At 41.0% G+C, this 26,378-nt stretch overlaps 1 protein-coding gene across 2 annotated transcripts in view; it reads left to right on the top strand.

The window, feature by feature from the left end:
- SLC16A10 (solute carrier family 16 member 10) overlaps positions 1-22,616 on the top strand; it is a 168,734-nt gene extending 146,118 nt beyond the window's left edge. For both annotated transcript variants that reach the window (XM_043542816.1, XM_037894649.2), the window contains exons 5-6: positions 9,972-10,200; positions 14,330-22,616. In XM_043542816.1, coding sequence (XP_043398751.1) covers positions 9,972-10,200; positions 14,330-14,565 — 465 coding nt within the window. In that variant the 3' untranslated portion in view covers positions 14,566-22,616. The remainder of the gene's footprint in view (positions 1-9,971; positions 10,201-14,329) is intronic.
- Positions 22,617-26,378: the final 3,762 nt, after the last annotated feature.

The following is a 26,378-nucleotide window of genomic DNA, read 5'->3' on the forward strand; positions in this document are numbered from 1 at the left end:
CTGATTTGTGTCCAATTATTCTTTTACGTAGAGACTGTCCAGTTGCCAAATCACAGTAATGCATATGCTATAATAAAATACACATATCATGATTATGCTCAATCTAGAAAAATCGGAGTATGTCATACTGCAACAAAACCATTCAGTTTATTATTAGCTATGGAGCAGAATGTGCCTGTGATGGGATCCTCCCAGGGTGCAGCCTGGGACAGTGCCCCCTGAACTCTCCCCAGCCTGAGCTCTCTCACAATGCCTTGCTAGTGACCAGCAGCAACCCCTCCAGGACCTGTGATCACTCAGCACAACCACATGTAGAGCCACACACCCAGCTAAATTGCATGACTGCTCCCCGAGCCGCTCGTGAATCACACAGATAAAGGCACCAGCCAAATCCCCCCAGTTCCCAGCACTGTACCCCAGGAATATACCGTCTTGCACTGCTCAAGATGGGCAGTGAAAATTTATTAATTGATTCACCACTTCAGCAATGGAAAGTGGACATACACCAGCCTTTGCCAACCTGAGCAGATTTGCCCCACACTTCATACAAACTCACTGGTAAAGATAAACAAATAAACAAATGTATTGATTATAAAAGGTAGATTTTAAGTGATATTAAGTGATAGGTTAAAAAGTCAGAATGGTTACTAAAATAAAATATAAGCACACAGTCTAAACTCTCACCCCTATTAGACTGGGCAACGTCTAGATTAAGCAGTTTTTCTCACCCCACTGGATATTGCAGTCCTTAATGTACAGGTTTGTTCCTTAAACCTGGGCCAATCTCCTCTGTTGGGAGTCTTGTCTTCTTCTCAGTGTCTTAGTTGCTTGCAGCGACGGTGGGGCAGGAGAAGGGCCCAGTATGTGTCCACTCTGTCTGTTTTATACCCTCAGTCCATGTGCTTGGGGAGCACAAGTCCAGGCATGTCTGCGTTGCATTGCTGAGTCTCTCCAGGCAAGGTTAAGCAATTCCCCCGGTGTTGCCTCATGCAGGCGAGTCATCGCATTGTAGCTCCCTTGCTGGACAATGGCTGTTGATAGGTTGTTTGACACCCCACCCGGGTGTTGCTTACTTTCCTTGCTGTTGCCTCGGGAAGCATACATATGGATAGAGAAATGACTTTCAGCAGATCATAACCTTTTCCCTGATACCTTACAAGGCATGCTTTATACGTAAGATCATGATTATATGAAAATGAGGAATATGGGGGTTACCGTACGCTCCCCCAAGGTATAGAATATCACAGTGCCCCTGTCAAATGGATGCTTTTGGATGTTTAAAGCCAGCAAGTAACTTTATTTCTCATTTCTTTAGTGTCTTCCATCCCAGGACCTCTAAGTACTTTATAAACCTTGAGTTAAGCCTATGACACAGGGATGTGTCTCCACTTGATAGATGGGAAACTGAGGCACAGGGACAATTACTTGTCTAAAGTCATGCATCGTGTCTTTGGCAGAGCTGAAAGTAGAATCTACCTTTTGACCACAAGATAAGTCTGCATTCCCTGCAAAAGGAGATATTCACATAGTTGGGTTCTCTGCCCTCAAAGTAGTCAAACAAAGCTTACCTTACAAAAATATAGACTGATAGAGGCTTTGGGCCTTCTAAATGGTCAGTGTAGGAAGGCTTTGTGCACAATGGATTGATCTTAGCACTTTCTCGTGCCTGAACTGTTGTTTCACTTAGGGTATTTGTCCTAGTTGTATTGTACACTCTTTGGAGCAGGGACTTAAGTATTCCCATGTCCTGTAAAGTGCATAGTTGATTGTGCTGAAGAAATGGTTTCAGCATCTTGTAAGCACATGGTGTCTCTTGTGGATAATAAGAGGAAAACACCACTAAGCCAGACTCTGCTAAAGGAAAATAGTCCGGGAGGAGGGAGGGTACTCATTGTCCCAGTGGATTGGCTGATAGAGATTTCTTAGGTGTTCTGCTGCTGAATGACATTTATGCTGGGTGAGTCATTCTCCAAAAGATTCATTAACTCCCACATGAGAATTTGCATTGATGTCTCCAATTCATATTGGGCCTGTGTGTGCCAAAATGCAGAATAAAAAGAAAAGGAGTACTTGTGGCACCTTAGAGACTAACCAGTTTATTTGAGCATGAGCTTTCGTGAGCTACAGCTCACTTCATCGGATGCATAGCATATCGTGGAAACTGCAGAAGACATTATATACACACAGAGACCATGAAACAAAACTTCCTCCCACCTCACTCCCCCGCTGGCAACAGCTTATCTAAAGTGATCCTCAAGTAGAGCCATTTCCAGCACAAATCCAGGTTTTCTCACCCTTTCCCCCCCCCACACACACATACAAATTCACTCTCCTGCTGGCAACAGCCCATCCCCCTTTGAAACCCCTCTTTATAATGCGCATGATAATCAAGGTGGGTCACCTCCAGCACTAATCCAGGTTTTCTCACCCCCCCGCCCCCCACACACACCCCTTTTTTTTTCCAAAAACCACACACACAAACTCATTCTCCTGCTGGCAACAGCTCATCTTACAATGTGCACAGCAATAATCCAAGTTTAACCAGAACGTCTTGCGGGGGGGTTTTGCAGGAAAAAAAACAAGGGGAGACAGGCTACCTTGCATAATGACTTAGCCACTCCCAGTCTCTATTCAAGCCCAAATTAATAGTATCCAATTTGCAAATGAATTCCAATTCAGCAGTTTCTCACTGGAGTCTGGATTTGAAGTTTTTTTGCTTTAAGATAGCGACCCTCATGTCTGTGATTGCGTGACCAGAGAGATTGAAGTGTTCTCCGACTGGTTTATGAATGTTATAATTCTTGATATCTGATTTGTGTCCATTTATTCTTTTACGTAGAGACTGTCCAGTTTGACCAATGTACATGGCAGAGGGGCATTGCTGGCACATGATGGCATATATCACATTGGTGGATGTGCAGGTGAACGAGCCTCTGATAGTGTGGCTGATGTTGTTAGGCCCTGTGATGGTGTCCCCTGAATAGATATGTGGGCACAGTTGGCAACGGGCTTTGTTGCTAGAATTTGTGGAAACTGTAATATAGGCAAGTCTCTGATAGCCAGACCTATTTCTGCCACTGTTTTAGTTAAACCTGCTGAAAAACAAGTCTAATTGAAGCGGTGGCAAAAATTAATCTGGCTGGCAATGTCTTGTCTATACTTTGGCTCCCAAAAGTTCTGCTGAAGTTGCATTAGAACTAGTGGGAATTCTTTTGTAAATTTCCCTAGTGTAAACACTGCCTAAAAAGTCTTCTGTGGTTCTTCTTTGAGTAGTGTCTCTATAGGTGTTCCACTGCAGGTGTGTGTGCCCCTGCGCCTCTAATCGGAGATTTTTGGTAACAGTGTCCCGTTGAGCCCACGCATGTGCCCTCCCTTGTGGTCTGCCTCCAGGCTATTTAGCACTGCACTGGAGGAAACCCCCCACACACTTCCTTCTCTACTGCCTTTGGCCTCAGATGGAATGAGCAGTTGTCCCTTCCTTATCTGTGTCATTAGCACAGCAATTGTAAACAAACAAAATTAGCAAAATTCTTTTATTTTATTCCTTTGGGTTAAAAAAGAGAGAGAGAAAGGAAAAGCCTCCTTCCCCCTTCCCCCAGGCATCTGTAGACTCATCATTTTTTATATTCAGTTTAAAAAAAAGTAAAGACGATGTTCTTCTGCATTCCTCCCTGCTAGAGGATGACAAACCCCTAGAGTCCATTTTTATAGGAATTTCTTCCTATGCTAGTCTATGGGAATTGCTTCATCATGCTGTTGCTGAATCAATCAGCAGATAGCACATTCCTGACGGCTCCATGCTGCCAGATGTTATCTTGTTCTTTGGTTCTCCCATCCTTGAGGCTGTTGGGTGGATTCCAGTCTGCCCTCTGGGGGTCCTCTGGTTATTTCCACTTGACGCCTTCTTCAGCCGATGGACACTGGATTCTTAGGCTGGCACCTCCCTGATCATTCAGTTATTATCCACACCAAGCATCCATCCACATACATCCTCTATCTCTATTTTAATCACAATTGTTAACAAAGCGAGATGAATACAACAAAAGGGCGGGGAGTCTCTGGGTGTTGTTTCTGTTGTTACAGAGTATTGCTTTGAGTCTCTCTCTGTGTGAGTAGTTATTGTTACAAAGAATTGCTTTGAGAGCAGACTCTGTCTTAGAATGTACTAACACAATTAGCAGCTTGCAAGTTTCATACATAGAGGGAGAGAAACAGTACCAAAAACCAAGAGACCTCTTAATTAGTAATACCCTGGAATTTAAACTATGGGGAATCAAACTCATTTGTGATTTTAATACAGAACTTCTTTAATATGATCCAACAGAAACACAAAAAGAACAGATTCAGGCCATTCTTAGAGATGGTCAGTTAATAGCCAGATTGGGCCTAGAGACAGCACTGGATGTAGCTGTTACAGCTGCCCGCCCAGTCTCCATGACAGTGGTACTGAGGCGGGTTGTGTTGTTTTTGTTTTTTGGGCTACACCTCTCTAGATTGCCCAAAGAGCTACAGACTTCCAGGGCCAAAGTGTTTGCGGAGAAGACAGATTTTTCTCCACATACTGAAGGATTCTCGGACCATGTTACACTCCTTAGGAATCTACACTGTGGAACAGAAGAGAAGATATACCTCTCAACCACACCACAGATCACAATCTTCTCAATACCCACCATCTCAGTGCTGTTATGAGCCACAGCGTAAGAGGCCCAGGGCTCAAAAGTGGGAACAGTCTGCACCCCAGTTCGTGACCTCTCAGACTGCCTCTTATAAGCACTTTTGATAAGCTAGTTGAGGGCCTGAACAATGATACCTTACAGCATCAGCTGCCATCTATACACCTGTCACGCCTCTCAGAAATCACCTTGCCCTGCTTCACAGCAGTTAGGACCAGCTCTAAAGCAAGGAGATTGATTTCTAGCCCTGAACATACAGGGTTTCTGCTTCCATATCTCAATACCACCATCATACAGGAGATTTCCTACTGCTTACCTTTGGGGCAGGATGATTTTCAGTTCAGACTGCTCCACACAGGGTATTCTCCAAGGCTCTCTTCATTGTAGCGGCATACTAACCTTAGTACCAACCTTGATGCAGTACAAGCAAGAGCATTCCTCTCGCTACCCACGTTCACCACCCTGGGACACGTCTCCCTAATACACTGGGGAGATCATCTACACAACCACAAGGTTCAAGACAAATGGCCTTCCGCAGAAATGACCTTCCATATCACTGTTTTGGGGCTAAGGGCTGTCAGGAGTGCCTGTGCACACTTTCTGCCTTTCATCAAAAACAACACACAAAGGTCATGATGGACTTAATGTGACCTGTATGTTTTGTATAAACCGCCAAGGAGCTGCCCGATCTCCCTCCCTCTACAAGACAGCACTCAAACTTTGGAATTGATGCACCCATCACAATGTGCTCATCTCAGCTGTCTATCTACCAGGGATACAGAATGTCACAGCCGACCGTCTCAGTTGCAATTTTCTCACCACAATGAGTGTGTACTGAATTCAGAGGTACTTCAAGATATATCCGCCCTTTGGGGAACCCTGACTGTGGATCTCTTCATTACTTGACGGAACAAGAAAGGTCCTTGTTACTGCTCCAGGGCCCGCTTCTGGAAACATTCACTGGCAGTTGCCCTCATCTTCCCATGGGACAGGGCCCACTTGTATATCTCTTCGCAGTTTCCTACTCTATCCAAGATTCTGTTGAAAATTCAGAGACAAAGCGAGAGTTATTCTGATTGCCCCTCTTGACCATGACTAGTCTGGCTCCCTTACCTGACACAGATGACAGTATGCCGCCCTGTTTCTCTTCAGCCCATCCCTCACCCACTCTCTCAAAACAATGGGCTGACCCATCACCCCAACTCATGGGTCCTCCACCTCCAGGCTTGACTCCTCCTTAGTTCCAAGGCTAAGAGGCAGAATGCTCTGACAAGCTGAAAGATGTGTTGCAACACAACCAAAAGTTGACCACTCGACATACTTATCTACAAAATGGAAATGACTCCAAGTTTGTGTCATGTCAAACACACGGACCCAACGTCATCTTTCCTCTCTCTGATTTTGCACTACATTTTAAACTCTCACTCAGCTTCCTTAAGGTTCATCTTGCAGCGAAATTGGCTTCCCACTTGGTGTTTACTCACCCGCTAATGCATAGATTCTTTAAGGGCATTGGGAATCTCTTCCCGCATCTGACACCACCGCATCTGGGACTTTAACCTAGTTCTCAGGGCTTTGACTAGACTGCCCTCCGAGTCCAGGGCAACTTGTTCTCTCTTACACTTGTCCATGAAGACAGCATTACTAATTGCCATCACCTCAGCTAGGCACGTAGGAGAAATAGCAGCCCTGATGGCACATCCGTCGTTCACTGACTTCTTTTAAAAAAAGACAAAGTAACTCCAAGGCCATATCCCAAGTTTCTCCCTACTTTCTCTGCACTTTCCATGTGAATCAACAGATCCGTCTCCCTGTTTTTTCCCAAAACCACATTGTGACAACTGGGAGACAATTGTGCATGTGCTAGATATTAGAAGGACATTAGCATTCTATTTGGACAGGACTAAGGACTTCAGGAAATCCCCTAAACGTTTCCTTTTGTCCACAGAAAGATCCAAAAGCTCTGTGATATCGGCTCAAAGACCATCCAAATGGGTCTCTAGTTATATTAATCACTTATCAAGGGCGCAGCTAGCTTCCGTCCAGAATCCATATGCACTCCACAAGGTCAGTTTTTACCTCAGTCATATTCCGTAGGGATACCCCTATCTCAGCAATTGATAGAGCAACGACTTGAGCCTCTGCCCATACTTTCGCAGAACATTATGCGATCACTGAAGATTTGGACGCTCACACCATCTTCGACTCCACAGTACTCTCTGTAGTAAAAGACTCCGCTCCAAAGTCCCAGCTTCCAGTGGTGGGTACTGCTCGGGAGTCACCTACAGTGGAGCACCCATAGGGACACTACTCAAAGAAGAAGAGGAAGTTACTCAGCTTGTGCAGTAATGATGGTTCTTCGAGATGTGTGTTCCTATGGGTGCTCCACAACTCAACCTCCTCTCCTCTACTTAGGAGTTCTCTACAGGGCTCTGTGGTAGAGAAGGAAGTGTGTGTGTGGGGGGGGCGGGGGGGTGTTCACCCGTGCAGTGCTAAATAGCCTCAAGGGAGACCACAAGGGAGGGAGGGCACATGCGCGGGCTCAACGGGACACTGCTACCAAAAATCTCTGATCGGGGCGCAGGGGCACACATACACCTACAGTGGAGCACCCATAGGGACACACATCTCAAAGAACCATCGTTACTGCACAAGGGAGTAACTTCCTCTTAATGGTACATAACAGGCTTGGGAAATCCTGTCGAAAGAATAGTAAATATGGCAGGCGACCGGCTTGGCTTAATGATGAAATCCTAGCGGATCTTAAACATAAAAAAGAAGCTTACAAGAAGTGGAAGGTTGGACATATGACCAGGGAAGAGTATAAAAATATTGCTCGGGCATGTAGGAATGATATCAGGAGGGCCAAATCGCACCTGGAGCTGCAGCTAGCAAGAGATGTCAAGAGTAACAAGAAGGGTTTCTTCAGGTATGTTGGCAACAAGAAGAAAGCCAAGGAAAGTGTGGGCCCCTTAATGAATGAGGGAGGCAACCTAGTGACAGAGGATGTGGAAAAAGCTAATGTACTCAATGCTTTTTTTGCCTCTGTCTTCACTAACAAGGTCAGCTCCCAGACTGCTGCGCTGGGCATCACAAAATGGGGAAGAGATGGCCAGCCCTCTGTGGAGATAGAGGTGGTTAGGGACTATTTAGAAAAGCTGGACGTGCACAAGTCCATGGGGCCGGACGAGTTGCATCCGAGAGTGCTGAAGGAATTGGCGGCTGTGATTGCAGAGCCATTGGCCATTATCTTTGAAAACTCGTGGCGAACGGGGGAAGTCCCAGATGACTGGAAAAAGGCTAATGTAGTGCCAATCTTTAAAAAAGGGAAGAAGGAGGATCCTGGGAACTACAGGCCAGTCAGCCTCACCTCAGTCCCTGGAAAAATGATGGAGCAGGTCTTCAAAGAATCAATCCTGAAGCACTTGCATGAGAGGAAAGTGATCAGGAACAGTCAGCATGGATTCACCAAGGGAAGGTCATGCCTGACTAATCTAATCGCCTTTTATGATGAGATTACTGGTTCTGTGGATGAAGGGAAAGCAGTGGATGTATTGTTTCTTGACTTTAGCAAAGCTTTTGACACGGTCTCCCACAGTATTCTTGTCAGCAAGTTAAGGAAGTATGGGCTGGATGAATGCACTATAAGGTGGGTAGAAAGTTGGCTAGATTGTCGGGCTCAACGGGTAGTGATCAATGGCTCCATGTCTAGTTGGCAGCCGGTGTCAAGTGGAGTGCCCCAGGGGTCGGTCCTGGGGCCGGTTTTGTTCAATATCTTCATAAATGATCTGGAGGATGGTGTGGATTGCACCCTCAGCAAGTTTGCAGATGACTCTAAACTGGGAGGAGTGGTAGATACGCTGGAGGGGAGGGATAGGATACAGAAGGACCTAGACAAATTGGAGGATTGGGCCAAAAGAAATCTGATGAGGTTCAATAAGGATAAGTGCAGGGTCCTGCACTTAGGACGGAAGAATCCAATGCACCGCTACAGACTAGGGACCGAATGGCTAGGCAGCAGTTCTGCGGAAAAGGACCTAGGGGTGACAGTGGACGACAAGCTGGATATGAGTCAGCAGTGTGCCCTTGTTGCCAAAAAGGCCAATGGCATTTTGGGATGTATAAGTAGGGGCATAGCGAGCAGATCGAGGGACGTGATCGTTCCCCTCTATTCGACATTGGTGAGGCCTCATCTGGAGTACTGTGTCCAGTTTTGGGCCCCACACTACAAGAAGGATGTGGATAAATTGGAGAGAGTCCAGCGAAGGGCAACAAAAATGATTAGGGGTCTAGAACACATGACTTATGAGGAGAGGCTGAGGGAGCTGGGATTGTTTAGTCTACAGAAGAGAAGAATGAGGGGGGATTTGATAGCTGCTTTCAACTACCTGAAAGGGGGTTCCAAAGAGGATGGCTCTAGACTGTTCTCAGTGGTAGCAGATGACAGAACGAGGAGTAATGGTCTCAAGTTGCAGTGGGGGAGGTTTAGATTGGATATTAGGAAAAACTTTTTCACTAGGAGGGTGGTGAAACACTGGAATGCGTTACCTAGGGAGGTGGTAGAATCTCCTTCCTTAGAGGTTTTTAAGGTCAGGCTTGACAAAGCCCTGGCTGGGATGATTGGACTGGGACTTGGTCCTGCTTTGAGCAGGGGGTTGGACTAGATGACCTTCAGAGGTCCCTTCCAACCCTGATATTCTATGATTCTATAATCCTCCCCCATGAAAAACCCTTTCCTCTGTCCTGGCATTCCTATGAAAAGTACTGATCTCTGCAGATAATTCACAACACCCCGATTCCCTGAATATGCTACATCATGTTACAATGCCTGAAAGCGGTTTATACTCCTGGTGGAATTCTGCACTACTGCGCAATGCAGAATTTGCACAGAAATTAATGTTCTATGCAGAATTTCCTTTTCCCTCCACACAAATGGGTTGCAGAGCTGCTAGCTGCTACTAGGGCTGCTGGACCTGGCAGAGCCCAGCTCGCAAATAGGAGACACTGCCAGGATGGGGAGGAGGAGCTGGATAGTTCCCAGCAGCTGCAAATTTTTTTTAAATGTTGATGTACATGGAAACTGAGTCATCCATCATTACCGTGGAGTAAGTAGTAGAAACTTTGGCAGGAAGCAAGGAACTTTTTTGGGGTTCTTTTTGTTTTTTTGGGTTTTTTTTATACAATTAATATAGGCAGCCAATTTAATTCCTCACAGTTGTTATGAAGCCTGCATTTACTCCCTATTTTAGAACTCTCATTGATTCGATGTGTTTTTTTTATTTTTTTGACATTGTCTAGGTGATCTCATTCTTCTTAATTGGCCTGATGTCCATGATGATTCCACTGTGCCATGCCTTGGGAAGTCTCATTGCTGTCTGCCTCTTCATGGGTCTGTTCGATGGCTGCTTCATTTGTATCATGGCTCCTATTGCCTTTGAGCTAGTCGGTGCACAGGATGTCTCCCAGGCCATAGGATTCCTGTTAGGACTCATGTCAGTACCTATGATAGTTGGTCCACCCATTGCAGGTAAATGTTGGGACAGTCTGTAGTCTGTTTATCTAACATAGATCTATTTACATTAAATTTGATTTTTCAAATATTCATATTCTGAATTCAAGATGCGACACAAGCTTTTAAGATGAGACAAATGCTGAAGGTTAGTTGTGTGCCATTTTGTTTGGTAGGGTATCTTCTTTCCCTGGATTATTGATTTACCTTTAGTTTTCCTAGTTTACTTTTGTCCTTGAATTCTTATTTGTCCTTGGTATCTTCAAACACACAGGTATAACAGTTTGCCCTCCCAAAAGGAAACACAGGTTTTCAGGTTGGGTTTAATGATCTGGTATTTTCCCCATTTCTGAGTGTACAGGCCGTAACCTGTAGTCCTCTGATCGTATGTGCAACCAACTTTGACTGCGTCTTCACTGCACGCCATTGGCAGCAGCATGTAGGATATGTATAACTACCTGCGGCAGTGAAAGACAGGCTCCATCCACATTGCGATGGGTAGCTATATGTGTCAGTGAAAGGCTTTGGCGGGGGGAAGCAGTGGGGAAAGGTTTTGCAGTGGGGAACTGCCAGAATCTTTCCCCTCTGCTGGAGTCTTTCATTGTGACAAGGAAAGGCTCCAGCAATAGGCTCCAGCAGTGGGGAAGCAGTGGGTCACTACCCTGCTAAAAATAGCATTATAGACAGGAGGAGGCACTGCTTGAGTGAGTTGGATACATACTCAAAGGGTTCAGGTGTGGCCTTATTGTACCCACCTAAGCTGTGCCTCACAATCTACACTGCTGCTTATACGTGTGCTAGAGGGGCATGTTATGTATGTACTCTACACACTGCTGAAAGGAGGGTGCAGTATAGACATACTTTTAGAAACTATAAGCAATTTTCACTGGGTTCCGAAATTTCCACATGCATATGTGAGGAGAGAGGCTGCAGTTCACTTAATTGCTTCTTAAAAACAAAAGAATTGGCTCCAAAGGGTATATCTACACTGCAATAAAATACTCAAAACTGGTCCATGTCAACTGACATGGGCCAGCTGTGGGTGTTTTACTGCAGTGTAGACATACCCAAAGAGTCCAGTTCCTGGATAGTAGAATGGTTGGCATAATGCACATCCTTGCAGATAGGGTTTTAAAGTTTGTGTGTGGTATAATAAGGGTAATGTAGTTTAGGCTGGATAGGTCTGAAAGGAACACAAATTCCCCAGAAAAATAAAATGTTATTGCTCCTTTTTATACCGTCTTTAGCATTCATGCATTTTGCTTGCACTCAGTCTGATTGGGGCCTTTGTATGCTACCATAATATAAATATTTAATAATAATTAAAAAGGGAAGACTAGTAGGATGTAATTTAATTGAGAACTATTGTAGGATAATAATTAAACAAAAATTTAAACTAGACTAAATTAAAAACTTGCTCAAATTACTTTAATCAACTATCATTGATACTTTTGGCACGTCTATACTTACCTCCAGAGCGATTGATCCAGCAGGGGTCGATTTATCGCGTTTAGTGAAGACGCGATAAATTGACTGCTGAGCGCTTTCCCGTCGACTCCGGTACTCCACCAGAGTGAGAAGCACAGGCGGAGTCGACAGGGGAGCGTCAGCAGTCGACCTACCACAGTGAAGACACCGTGGTAAGTAGCTCTAAGTATGTCGACTTCAGCTATGCTATTTTCGTAGCTGAAGTTGCATAACTTAGACCGACTTAGCTCTTCTATTCCCCTCCCATCCCCCGCTCAGTGTAGACCAGGCCTTATGTGGCCCGCTAACGTCATTGTATTACTACATATGTTTTTTAAATCTTTGCCTGGGTTAATAATTTTAGTTTACATTTATGACAGAAATGACATCAATTGTAACGCAAGATACCTCATTCTAAGGCCAAAAGAAGCCAAATATGATTTTACACTTGGACATATTTTTCAAGATTAAAATGTTAGCTTTTGTGCAGTAAAATGTACTAATAAACAAAACGTTCATTATACTTTTTAATATTCACTTTTACAAGTTCATCATTTATTTGTTTCTTTGTGAAAGTTAAAGATTATGACTTTTAGGGTGAAGGTTTGCTCCCTAGAGAGAAGTCAACTTATTTTAATCTTTCTATTTCTAAATTATAGCCCATTAAGTGAGTAAAGCAGGACAACAAACTTCAGTGTTTTTCCCGTGATACACAACTTGAACATGACACTCAATCTTTGGGAAAGGGTTTGTCGCTCAGAGGGCACATGGTTTGCATGTCTAAGTTCCCAGGTTTAGCCTAAGAGCAAACAGATAGCCCAGAAGAAAAAGGTTATCCTGTGACTTAAGGCACTGAGCTGCAGGAGACCTAGAATCTTGTCCTGTGCTTTGTCACAGATATCCTATAGGATGTTGGACAAGTCGCTTAAGCCAGAATTTGGAGAATTTCTAGTGGGCTCCCACAGCAATTGGTTCTCAGCCAAAGGTTGTTTACAGTTTTTATATCTGGAAGAAAATATAAAATCACTGTTGATAGTTTGCAGATGATACAGATTGGTGAGCTGCCAAATAATGATAAAGGTAGTGGTACAGACTGATCTAGATTGCTTAGTAAATTGCGTGCAACCAATTGCATATTAATATAGCCAAATGCAAGCAATACACCTAGGAACAAAGAATTTAGGCAATATTTACATAATTGAAGGAGTACGCCTTAGAAAGCATTGACCATGACAAGGATCACAGGGCCATTGCTGATAACCAGCTGATTGTGAGCTCCAAATGTGGTGCTCTGCTAATCTGATCTTTGGATGTAACAGTATGGAAATACTGAGCGGCAGTAGGAAGGGGATATTAACTCTTTGGGCTGGCTACACTTGCAAGTTAGAGCTCATTAAAGCAGCCCCAGGCGCCCTAACTCCCGATGTGTCCACACTGGCAAGGCACGTAGAGTGCCTGGACTCTGCCGTTGGAGCGCTCCTAGTAATTTACCTCCACGAGAAGCATAAAGCTTGCTGCGCCCCGGCTGAAATGCTCAGGCGTCAGTGTAAATGGGGTGTTGCATTACTGCACTGTGATTGGTCTCTGCAAATGTCCCATAATCCCTTGAAGTCAAGTGGCCACTCTTCTCATTGTTTTGAAATCGGCTACCCTTTCAAAGCTCCATTTCTGACAGCTGGCATGCTTATCTGCTCTGGGACAAAGCAAGCCATTACTGTGGAATGCTGCTGTTGTGAGTGTGTGTGAAGGGCAGGGGGGTCTGCTGCTGTTTGAACTTACAAGACAGCATGCTGACACACTCTCAGCCCCCCAAAACACACTCCCTGTCACACTCCACCCCCCTTTGAAAAGCACGTTGCAGCCACTTGCACACTGGGATAGCTACCACAATGCACTGCTCTCTGTGGCATTGCAAGAGCTGCTAATGTGGCCACGCCAGTGCGCTTGCAGCTGACAGTGTAAAAACACAGCAGCGTTTTCGCTGCTGTGATCTCCGAAGGTTGGTTTAACTCCCAGCGCTCTACATCTGCAAGTGTAGCCATGCCCAAATTTATGTGGCATTGTTATACCACTGCTGAAATAATGTATCCAGGTCTGGTGTCAACCCTTTAATAGGATGTTGAATAGTTTGAGAGGATTCACAAAAGAGCCACAAGCATGATTTGTCATCTGGAAAGCACATTTTACAAAGAGAAACTATGAAGGAGTGCAATCTCTTTAGCATATGTAATGTAATGTTTGAGAGCCAGCTTGATCAAAGACTATTATTACCTGCAGAGGGAGACGATATCTTATTTAATTTATCAAAGACATAACAAGATTCAGTAGCTAGAAGTTTCAATCACAAGTTCAAAATGGAAATAAGGTTTTTAACAGTGAGGGTAAGATTTTCATTCATTAGAACAGATTTTCAAGGGTAAATTCTTCATCACTTGGAGTCTTTAAATCAAGACTGGATCTTGTTCTAAAAGATATGCCCTAGTTCAGCCACCCATTATTGGACTAGATAAATAAATCATTAGGTGAAATTGTATACAACCTGTGTTATGCTGGAGGCCAGACTAGATGATCATAAATAGTTCCTTCTAGCCTTAAACTCTCTGAATCTATGAATAAGCATACTTTGAATAAAACCACAGCTGCTACATTACATATTAGTGATAATTCTCTATTTCCCCAGGTATACTGCGTGACTACCTAGGTACCTATGATGTAGCATTTTACCTGGCTGGAGTTCCCCCCATTATTGGAGGAATTATATTATCTTTCATCCCATGGGTTCACGAAAAGAAGAAGCCAAAAGAGAAAGAAAAAGCTGTTGATGAAGAAACAACTAAGAAAATGCTGGAAAATGAAAGCACTTCAGTCTCAGGCACATCAGAAAAGCCCAGTAAAGAATCTGAATCTGTTGTTTGATGTTTTATCTTTCCACTGGACTGAATTCATTTTTACAGGAGCTAGATAATAATTCTGGCTTTGAGTTGAAAATATTATATTATTTTTAATGGAACGTGTGTTCAGATTGCAGAACAAAACTGCTAAGAGCTAAGAATCTTTTGTACCACTGAGTAGCTTTCTTAGGAGTCCCTGAGTCTAGTTTCAATCCGTATTTTTATGGCATTTGAGGTTTTATAGTATCAGTGTGCACCTGCTAGTGATTCTGTGTTTAAGGAGATTATTGTTCTAATCGATCACAGCATGCTTCTGGAAGTGTGAAACCTGTTTAGTTTGATTCATTGACCCTTCCAGGATGGCTTCAATAATTTTAGTCCATCAAGTAGAGGCAAATTCTTGTGTTGTTTTCCTGGAATTTCTAGTACCTCTTATGACTGACTTTTGTTTTAATTTCTTATGCCATTTTAACACTTTTTAAAACTCTTTATTATGATAATGAATAGTGATCTTTTTTTGATCCTCTAAACTCTAATGCTTGCTGAAATTATTTTGCTTTGGGAGCTAAATTATTTAACAGATCCTCAGCTTTACTTTCTCTTAATACTCCAACCTGCTCCATTTGCTTAAACCTACTCTGGACCACTTCTACGTTTATTTCTCAGTAGCCTGAACATAGAACATTTTAGGATAAGTTTGTGATAATACATATATCAAACACTCAAAAAGTGAAGGGTATGAACTCACACAGGCAAATAAATTCAGAATTAAGGCTGTTAAACCATTATTACATCATCCTTTGTCCCCCAGTGCTCCAGTGAATCTAGTTCTTTTTCAGGTAAACTTCGGAATAGCTCTTAGTCTTAAAACCATACAAAGTGCAATACTTGGGTACAATACCATGAGTTAGACAAAGCCAAATTCTGAATTTCTGTGTTTTTTTTTCAGGATTTGACTCTTCAAAAAACAACAAAAAGACATCTTTAAGGGATACATTTTAAATGTGCAATAAGAAGCAATTGTTCATACCAATAAATGGAAATAGCTCTCTATACATAAGAGCTATTAAAGCAACATTAAACACATTGGGAAGAGATTTTGCACTAACTGCATATGCAGCTTTATTATAGGCCTTTAAAATTTGCACATGTGATACAACTCCATCTTTTCAAGAAATAGTAGAGAATTTTTGCATGCATGATTACTTATCCTTAACATATCTCTTATTACTTGTGTACTCCTAGGTATTATATATAGTTTGTCAAACCCGTACTTCTGAAAAACCTATTCTGAAAGTTACTTTTAAAAAATCTAAACAAAACAGAGTGCTTTTTAGTTTATTATGATTACACTTGCAACTATATTGCCTCTGTTTGGATTTGCGTTGACAATGCAATGTAACACTGAAATAGATATTCATTACCCAGGCGCACTCATCGCCATCTATTTTAGTTTTCCTGTGTTAGGTGTGACTTAGCAAACAAGCTGTTAAGTGTTATCTGTTGAAAATATTACAAAAAAATTCCATTGAAAGTAATTACGTAAGTATCCTAATTATTAAGAGCCAGATTTTGTAACCCTTATTCACAATTGCATAGTATTATTGATTCATTTCAGTTTTTACTCAACATGAGCAAGGCTGTCGGAATCTGGCATTAAAATGGTAAATGGTAAATTGATATTTATACCCCTTGGCAGGGGTGGCCAACTTGTGGCTCCGGAACCACATTCAGCTCTTCAGAAGTTAATATGCAGCTCCTTGTATAGACACCGACTCTGGGGTTGGAGCTATAAGCGCCAACTTTCCAATATGCCGGGGCGGGGGATGCTCGCTGCTAAACCCCGGGCTCTGCCACAGGCCCTTCCCCCAATCCACCCCTTCCTGTCCCCTCCCCTGAGCCTGCTGTGCCCTTGCTCCTGCCTCCCTCCCCCCCAATCTCCTGCATGCCATGGAACAGCTGATCAGGAGGTGCTTGGGGAAAGAGGGGAAGGCGCTGATCCTCGGGGCTGCCAGTGGGTGGGAGGCACTGGGAGCGGGGCAGGGGAGCTGATGGGGGCTGCTGACGTATTACTGTGGCTCTTTGGCAATGTACATTGGTAAATTCTGGCTCAGATTAGCCACCCCTTGGGAAAGATTTTCAGAAATGCCTAAGAAATTTAAGACTCTTAATGGGACTTGGGCTCCTAAATCTCTCATGTACTTCTGAAAATCTCCTTTCATTGTAAGTAATGTTGCTAGTTCAAATTCCCACGATTCTTTAATTACAGAAATTACATTAGCAATCAAGTTATTGTTGTTCTTGTGTTTCCTTCCAAGTAATGTTGTTCAATATTGCGTATTATCATTACAATACACACTGATAATGCATAGAAACCTATGTGGAAACCACTGTATTTATTTCAGTTGACTTTTGAAATGAAAAATTAATATTTATCACAGTGCTGACAATTTCAAGAACTTGTTTGCAAAAAGCTAAGAATAACCATCTAGCATAAATTCTATTTGAAATGGTCAAGAATTGAACAGAAGATGGAGCCAGGGGATCCTGCAGGGATCTGTACTTGGTCCAATGTTATTTAATATCTTTATAAATTATCTGGAAGAAAATATAATACTATTGCTGCAAAAGTTTTGCAGATGACACAAAAGTGGAGTAATGGTAAATAATGATAAAGAGTGATCCAGATCACTCTGCAAAGTGGGCCCACTTGAAAAACGTGTTTTAATACAAGCAAACGCAACGTCATACATCTAGGAACAAAGAATGTGTGTCACAATTACAGGATGAGTTTACAGCCGTTTGGAAAGAAAGGACTTGAGAGTTATGATGAACTGAATGTGAAATGTGGTGACTAAGAGCTAAAATCATCTTGGAATATATAAATGGGAATATTGAGTAAAAATAGGGAGGTGGCATTAGTTATGTGGATAGCATTAGATTGATCATTGTGGGAATACTGTATCCAATTCTGGTGTTCGCATTTTAAAAAGAAAGTTAAAAAATGGGAAAAGCTACTTAGATAGCCATGGAATCAATTTCTTTTGAAAGCTTATCCTATCTCTGGCAAGATAAACAATAGCAATCTTCTCCCTTTCACATGTATTCACTGTTGCACATGATCTGGGCATACAGATTTTGAAATTCCCAACAGAGATTCTGGATATCAGACGGCCGATGCACTCAGTACTTGAATGTTGTAGCTTTGGCTTATAGAAATCGGTTTGCTCATTAGGCACTCAGATACTACAATGATAGGCAAGGTATAAGAATCTAATTGTAATAGATTTATGGCTTTGGTTCCAGAATCAAACACAGGATGTATGCAATGGAGCGTAGAAGAACCATTTTCAAAAGCAAATTTTTGTCTGAACACCCAGTAGTTGAGGAAATTTAATTTAGGTCCTTATTTTTTAATAATGACATAAGTATAACACCTTTATAATTCCACATAATGTTTTTATTAGTGTAAACTTGGCTGACATTTTCAATATGCCTTTTATTCTTATATATGAAAGGTGTCAAACATTTTTAAGAATTTCAGAATTGTGTATAGTAATCTTAGACTGGCTATATTTTATACTACTGTGCGTGCTAATATTGAAGACACTGACAAGTGGTTGACTGTATTTGTAAACATTGTATTTTGTGTATTATTTTGACACCAGTTAACATTCATATTGCTAGCATTAACTCCATGCTTTCTAAATCTGATTCATTAGAAACATAAGGATTGAATGTTTCCTGTTGTTCATGGTGCTAAAATAATTGTAATCAAAATCTCAATTACTCAGAATAAAGTAGTGTAACTGTAGTTCATAAGTGGCCCTATTTAGTATCATGGGTATCGTTGTAGACCACCTTATGTTTTCATCTGATATACTCCTGTCTCATATGTTTGCATTTGTGTATAGAAAAAAAAAGTATAGCTTACTTACCTATTTACAATAGTATTCTGATTAGATATGCTCCATTTAACTTGGATTTATATTTAATTTTAAATGAATACATGGTGCAACCTGACTCACTTTAATCCCACTGGATACATTTTAAAATCACCTGAATGGTTTAGGAGCCTAAATCATTGACTTTCACTTAGGCACTTTTTTTTTTTTTTTTCCCCACTATCAATATTTTCCCTCTTATGATTTAACAGGGTTTTACAAAACATACCAGCTATATGATGGGAAGGTTATATGTAAAAAAGAGACAAGTAAAATTAGACTAGGGGAGACACTCTTGTAAACTAGCAAATTATGATGGAATAACCTTCCCTAACATTTTTAGGATTTCTGCACATTTTGATGCATACATTAAAGCTGCTGATAAACTTAAACAGTACTTTGACAGTTTATCACCCAACCAGTACTTTAATCTTGGCTGGCTTTGGCAGTACAAAAGAGAAAATATTTCCTCATGGATAACTTTTAGTAAATCATAGAAATTAATTTAGGCCTTTCCTCAGTATTAGGGATATAAATTTTCACCTTAACAAACACTGCTCTTGAAGATAAAAGGAAAAATCTATTCTGCAGTCATGCTAGTGTTGTCACCTGGACTGAAGGAATCTTCCTATTTTCCCAGCCTGACAGCAACCTAATCTCCAAGTGTAAAATTTTCAAAAGTGCAGTGGGACATAGGCTCCTAAATCGCTAGGCACATTTTTGAATTTTTTACTGGCTTCTTTTAAAACTCCCAGGCAGTGAGACATTAATCAAAGCAGCACTCTCCACTTACATGTACCAGGTGAAGTGGGATTATCACCATTGATGCACCAAGAGCTAACACTAGGTGTCATTGGCATTGCCAGATCCTCTCTTTTTCCAATTGGGGAAGACAAATTAACTGGACCCCTTTCCCCTTACCCCCCACCTCAATCACAGTGATAGGGTTGGTGGAAGATTAAAATGAACTAATGAGAACTACCATCACATGGGATGAAAAATGTTCCTTAACAGCATTCAGTAGCAGTACAAGCAAGGTAATGTGAATATAACAATTCCATGTCTTTGTCCCCAGTTATGGTCCATAATCTAAACTTTTATTTAAAAAAATTGTTTCTACTTCTTATGATTACGAAGAGAACACTGTAGATGTGAACTGAGTGTAAACCAAAGTACTATTGTCTTCCTGACTCTGCAGATGACCTGAAACAATAATTCTAAGCCATGTGAACTGCCCCATGTATCTCAGTGACTGAAGCCTGTTACCATTTCAGTGTCAGCATTTCCTCCATGTCACTGAAATATCTAGCTAATTTTCTTATACACAATCCTGAACTACATGATGCCAAAAGCCCCAACTATTCCATACCCAGATACCAAATCTCCATCTTCTGCCTTTCAGTTTCTAAGACGCAGCTTATATATTATGGATACAAAAATCTCTAGCATACTGCAAAACGATAGTGTAGAGACAATGTACATTTTAATATCAAAATAATTAGCAGGGGATAATCTACTGATCATGATAGTCATAATATTTAATTTATTTTAACATCATCTCCATTTTTAATTTAAATGAAGGTACTATAGAATTTCTAGTCTGCAGCAGAGTCCAAACACTTTGCTGTTAAGTAGATTTTATTCTGTATGCTTGGTTTTGTTTCATTGCTTTTCAGAGGAAAGCCTCAAACCTTTTGATACCAAAGAGCATTTCTCTTCTCCATTAGTAGTTCTATTATCCCCAGGAAGGATCTGGGGAAGAGAGTCTTTTCTTTTTGACAGGTTTCAGAGTAGCAGCCGTGTTAGTCTGTATTCGCAAAAAGAAAAGGAGTACTAGTGGCACCTTAGAGACTAACCGCTGTAGCTCACGAAAGCTTATGCTCAAACAAATTGGTTAGTCTCTAAGGTGCCACTAGTACTCCTTTTCTTTTTTCTTTTTGACACATTGTAGAATTTCAGATGCTCATGTCCCATACCCCAAGCCTGTGGATTGGCAGTGACTGTGAGTACCAGAAGTGTGAGCATCATGAACATGAATTGTGCTGAGGCTCTTCAGTAGTGCATTTATCATGAATTTGAATAATTCCGGTGTAAGTAACCATTGGTAGAGGCTGATGCTTTCTGGTACAATATAGTGCAAACTACATTCAAATTGTGCTGCATTTTTCTGAAACTTTGACCAGACCTCCTCATGTCTGTGTTTTAAAACTTGAATTGAAATATCCTTTAAGCTAAATCCCAGCCACTAAACATTGCACATCCACATGCTTTGGCTTAATGCTATACATTCATCTTATCCCTTCTGATGCACAGATTTATGGTAAACTCCAGAATAGTCCCTGTCCAATATTTTGACATTATAAACCAGTTATATAAAGAAAGAATGTGGAAATTTATTTAACTTTGTATTCAGCCAAAGATCTGTAAAATATGAAAGATATCTTATTTAAATAGCTTATGCAATTTCAACTCCTATATATTTATAAAAATTTTTAAATCTATTTTTCAATATTGCAGTGGGCAGTAATGCTTTCAGTAGTTATATATGACATTGCTTGATGACAATTGCTAAACTTAAATTTCATTCTTATTTCTACAATATAAAAATATTGTACTACTAGACAGTTGTAAAATTGGAAAACCACTGAAAATTACAGTTTCTATGTATATTATCAATTATGGACTACATCATAAATAGTGATGTAGTGTGCTAAAAGAAGTTTCAAAAGGGACCGATTCAAAAGATTGTTGTATACCCTTTGGAACAGCAGGACAGACATGAGTTGTCTTGACAGAGCTGTGTGGTAAAGCTTGTACAGTGTCTAACCACACTAGGTCTGGCTCAAAGCCAGCACTCAGGTCCCTCATTTTCATGATAACCAATTTCATGCAGAACTACATAAAACACTTATTTTTTAAAAGTTCAAAGAAGATAAAATGAAAATAAATAAAAGTTCCCCAAATGCAAGAAACCCATACAACCTACTTCTTGTATCATTTCCCTGGTATTTCTTTCAGTAAGTAATTTTTATAGTTGAATTTATCATGCAAGCTGATTAACAAGAAGGTTAATACATAGGGTTCTAATAAAATCTAATTTGTATTGTACATTATTTTTAACAACAATTAGATGAATCTTTTGAAAATCTAGCTCTCAAACTCCATCATTAAATCATTTAATATCTTATGACTTTTAACCAATTAAAGTACTTAATGTTAAAACCGCATAAGTATATTCACATATGCTAACTGCATGTATAAGACCATGGAGGTAAGTTCAAAATCTTTTGATAAACTGTTAATCTTTTCTTCCCTCCATGCATATGGGCGCACCTCATCATTTATGAGTGAAATTTATGTGTACCTGGAAGGATGAATGGACCCTTTAGAAATCAAACAACCTAAATTTGAAGATAGTTCCATTTTTAAATGCAATTGTCAGTGTTGAGATAAAATTTTGTCTTGTTTAAACATCTGTATAATATGAACTGTCAGGTATACATCTCCAGTATATGTAAAAATGTATTTTCATATTCCTTTATTATGTATCCAAAAGGGTACATCTGATATAAAACAAATTGACAATATTACTGAATAGGACAATGGCTTTGGTTTTATTTTCAGCGTAAATGGTATAACACTGAAGTCATAGTGGCTATCAGAGACATGAACATTTTGATATTACTTATATCTGAGAGCTGAATTATTCCTTTATTTCTTTTCTATCCTCAAAAATTAGAAAGGAAAATGTTTGTTTTGGGAGAGCACATGTACATTCAGAGCGTGCTGTACACCCAAACTCTGGCTCTGCTTTTCTTTCTCCAGAATATGAAGGTACTGGCATAAATATTCAAATGTAGATTTCTGTGCTGAGTGATATCACTGCTCTTGATCTTACTTGGTATTTTAGAATTTTCCTCTTTACATTTTAGTGCATTTTATTAAGTTTTTAAGGCCATGATTCTTACGTTATCCATTTTGTAATATGTAGTGGAATGTAGGAGAAATAAATCACTTCAGCAAAATGAACTGTTTTAACCATTTTGGGTTGACAGACTCCTACAATGTGAAACCTCTCCTCCCTCTCCCCCCCCCTGAAAAAATTGCAATAAAATTTTTAATGCAAACTTCATACACTTGTGTGGTTATATATGTCTATATTTAAAATTCCTCAGAAAATGAAATTCAAATAGACGAATAATACTCTACACAAGAAGCATAAAGTGGTAATTTAAAACTGAACACAGCATACTGAACTATAGCCTTATAGAGGGAGGATAGCATATCCTGAGTAGAACACTGAGCCAAAGAATGTCATTGGCTCATCATTTCATAAATTCAGAATCAAAGTCAAAACTGCTGGGGGTGAGGATGGGTGCTCTGATCACTGGAATATGGAGTCATACCCTCTTTCTCTCCCTCTGGTAGGTGGCCTCTGAGCACACTTGCCAGATCAGGCCCTGCCTGCAAGTTAGGCATCTGAATGCCTATCTTCTCCCTATTTGTGAATCACTCTGGGGATTAAGTGGGAGATAGGTGTCTGGATGCCTAAAATGCTCAGAGGCAGAAACATAGACACTAAGGGAACTTTTAACCAGAAAACATAGGCACTGAGTTTTGGCACCTACCTGGTTCAGCAAGAGTTTTGTGGGTCACAACGGAGCCAAAACTGGGACCTACGTGCCCAAGTCTGGAGTTTGGGCACCTAAATATCTTTTGTGGATCTGGGCCACAAAGTTCAAACAATCTGACTAAAACTTTCCTTCTCTCTCAGCTTACACTCTGCTGACTTGTCTTATTTCCCTAGTTCTCCAGTTTCCACAAGTTTTCCATCTTAGAATGGATGTGGATTTTAAATGTAAAAACAAAACAACAAATAATCAACAAGAAAAACCTGTCTGACTTTTACACAATATAGAGAAACAAACAAGTGCACACCTAATTTTATTTTTCCTTTCTAGGTCACTTTTAATAAAAAAAAGTTTGTTAACCATGCCATATGGCACACATTCCCCACCCAAAGCAGTCCATACTTTTCCTCCTGACTCTGAATGTGAATAGGAATAGCATGACTATGCTGTAACCTTTATGCAATCTAATAACTGCTTGTCTGAACTATCTTTTCCTCCCTTTATAGTCAGCATATTGCCAACAGATAAGCAGAACATTTTCTATGATCTTGGGACTCCTTGACCCAATCCTGCATCCATTGAATTGAATGGGAGTTTTGCCATTGTCTTCAATAGGATGAAGATTTGCCTCTGACTGTACTAGTCCAATGTATATATAAATTGTAGCATGATCAGAAACAGTAACTGGGAATATTTATGAAATTATGTAAACAAATGGGAAATAAAGTGTGTGAATAATATTAAGGAAGATACAATGGATGTTATTTAATAAAGGAATTAAGTAATTCTTATGTCGGAGAATGTCCCCTAATCATTGTAGATATGAAAAAGTATTCTTCAACCTTTATTTTTATTTTTTCCTTTAGTTCCCTTTAGGATATATAACTGAGAAAGGAGAATGGCACAAACCCTGCAGAACAGGATTCTTAAACATTAAAGAACAAATAGAGTAAAATATGCTAATTATAAATACCATGTTACCAGTGGTCAGATATGCTGATAGGTAACCTAAAAAGGTAAAATGTGTTCTAATTAGAATACCTATACCTGTGGCATGGGATATGAGACACCCTGGCACCCCAATATTCACCACTGTCATGTAATTAGGATATGTTTTGTGTAAGGTATGCCTTGTGAGGTATATTCTAGAAGTCTTGATCTGCTAGACATTAACATTTTGTTGGATTTGATGTGCTATCATCATATGTGAAGTTTGGCTTATATGTGTTACTGAAACATGTTGTGAGGTTGAAAACACCAACAATCAGCCTTTTAGGTACAACAGTAAAAAGGCCAAACAATGTTAATGGCTTATTGAGGAGTCCTTGTGGCACCTTAGAGACTAACAAATTTATTTGGGCATAAGCTTTCCTGGGATAGAACCTACTTCATCAGATGCATGGAGTGGAAAATACAGTAAGCAGGTATAAATATACAGCACATGAAAAGAAGGGAGTTGCCTTACCAAGTGGGGGGTCAGTGCTAACGAGGCCAATTCAATTAGGGAGGATGTGGCCCATTCCCAACAGTTGACAAGAAGGGGTGAATATCAACAGAAGGAAAATTACTTTTTGTAGTGACCCAGCCACTCCAAGTCTTTATTCAGGTCTAATTTGATGGTGTCAAGTTTGCAAATTAATTCCAGTTCCACAGTTTCTCGTTGGAGTCTGTTTTTGCAGTTTTTTTGTTGAAGAATGGCGACTTTTAAGTCTGTTATTAAGTGTCCAGGCAGATTGAAGTGCTCTCCTACTGGTTTTTGAATGTTACAATTCTTGATGTCTGATTTGTGTCCATTTATTCTTTTGCATAGAGACTGTCTGGTTTGGCCAATGTACATGGCAGACAGGCACTGCTGACACATGATGGCATATATCACATTGGTAGATGTGCAGGTGAACCTTGGGAGACAGGCCAGTCCACACTTATAGACAGCCCCCCAACCTGAAGTAAATACCAGCAACTACACACCACACAACAGAAACACTAACCCAGGAACCAACCCCTATAACAAACCCCGTTACCAACTCTGTCCGATATCTATTCAAGGGACACCATCATAGGACCTAACCACATCAAGGGCTCATTCACTTGCACATCCACCAATGTGATATATGCCATCATGTGCCCCTCTGCCATGTACATCGGCCAAACCGGACCGTCTCTATGTAAAAGAATAAATGGACACAAATCAGACATCAGGAATTGTAACTGACTCCCCACTTAATAAGGCAACTCCCATCTTTTCATGTGCTGTATATTTATACCTGCTTACTGTATTTTCCACTCCATGCATCTGATGAAGTGGGTTCTATCCCATGAAAGTTTATGCCCAAATAAATGTGTTAGTCTCTAAGGTGCCACAAAGACTCGTTTTTACTGATACAGACTAACACGGCTACTCCTCTGAAACAAGCAGAAGGATTACCCCAGGAACTGTGTACAATAGAAACCTCTGAGATAGCACTACACAAACGGAACTGTTTGACCCAATTCACAGCAAAAGAGCTTTCCACCAAGTGGGAAGAAGATATAAAAGGGGGAAAATGACATTATGGGGTGACCTCACTCTCCCTACAACACCACCTTTGGAAATACCTGAGGAATAAAGACTGAACGGGGGGAAGTGATGGACTCAGGCTAAGGGATTGCTAGCTTGTGTATGAAACCCAGGGAAAATCCAAGCTGTGAAGCCAAGGCAGCTTCTGCCTTAAGAATCTGCCAGCCTGTTTATCACTCAGGGTGAAAATTTGCTAATTCATATCCCACTTGTCTAGTATGTTAAACTCAGTTTGCATTTTTGTTTATTTACTAGGTAATCTGCTTTGATCTGTTTGCTATCACTTAAAATCTATCCTTTTGTAGTTCATAAACTTATTTTATGTTTTAATCCAAACCCAAGTGTGCATGGTCCTCTTCACATTGAGGGAGACGTGGACCAGGTATTAAACCCATATACTGGCCAGATTTGACCAGGGCAGGATGGTACTGCTCTGGGGTCCTAGGCAGGGAGGCTGGTGGTTAGAGATCCTGCATGTGACTGCAGCTGGGTGTGTCCCTACCTGTGTGAATGCTGGTGAAAGTGCAAGCTTGGAGGGCTTTGCAACTTGTCATGGCAGTACAGTGTGAGAGGGAGCCCAGGCTGGTGGGTCAAAGGGCTCACTGGTACCCCAGTTCCAGATGGCACCAAGGAGAACCCATCACAGGATGGAAGTCCAGAAATCAAAGGCTTGCTTGTTCCAGGCACCCATCTTCCATTTATTGCT

Source organism: Chelonia mydas, chromosome 3 (assembly GCF_015237465.2).
Source record: "Chelonia mydas isolate rCheMyd1 chromosome 3, rCheMyd1.pri.v2, whole genome shotgun sequence".
Classification (NCBI taxonomy): domain Eukaryota; kingdom Metazoa; phylum Chordata; order Testudines; family Cheloniidae; genus Chelonia; species Chelonia mydas.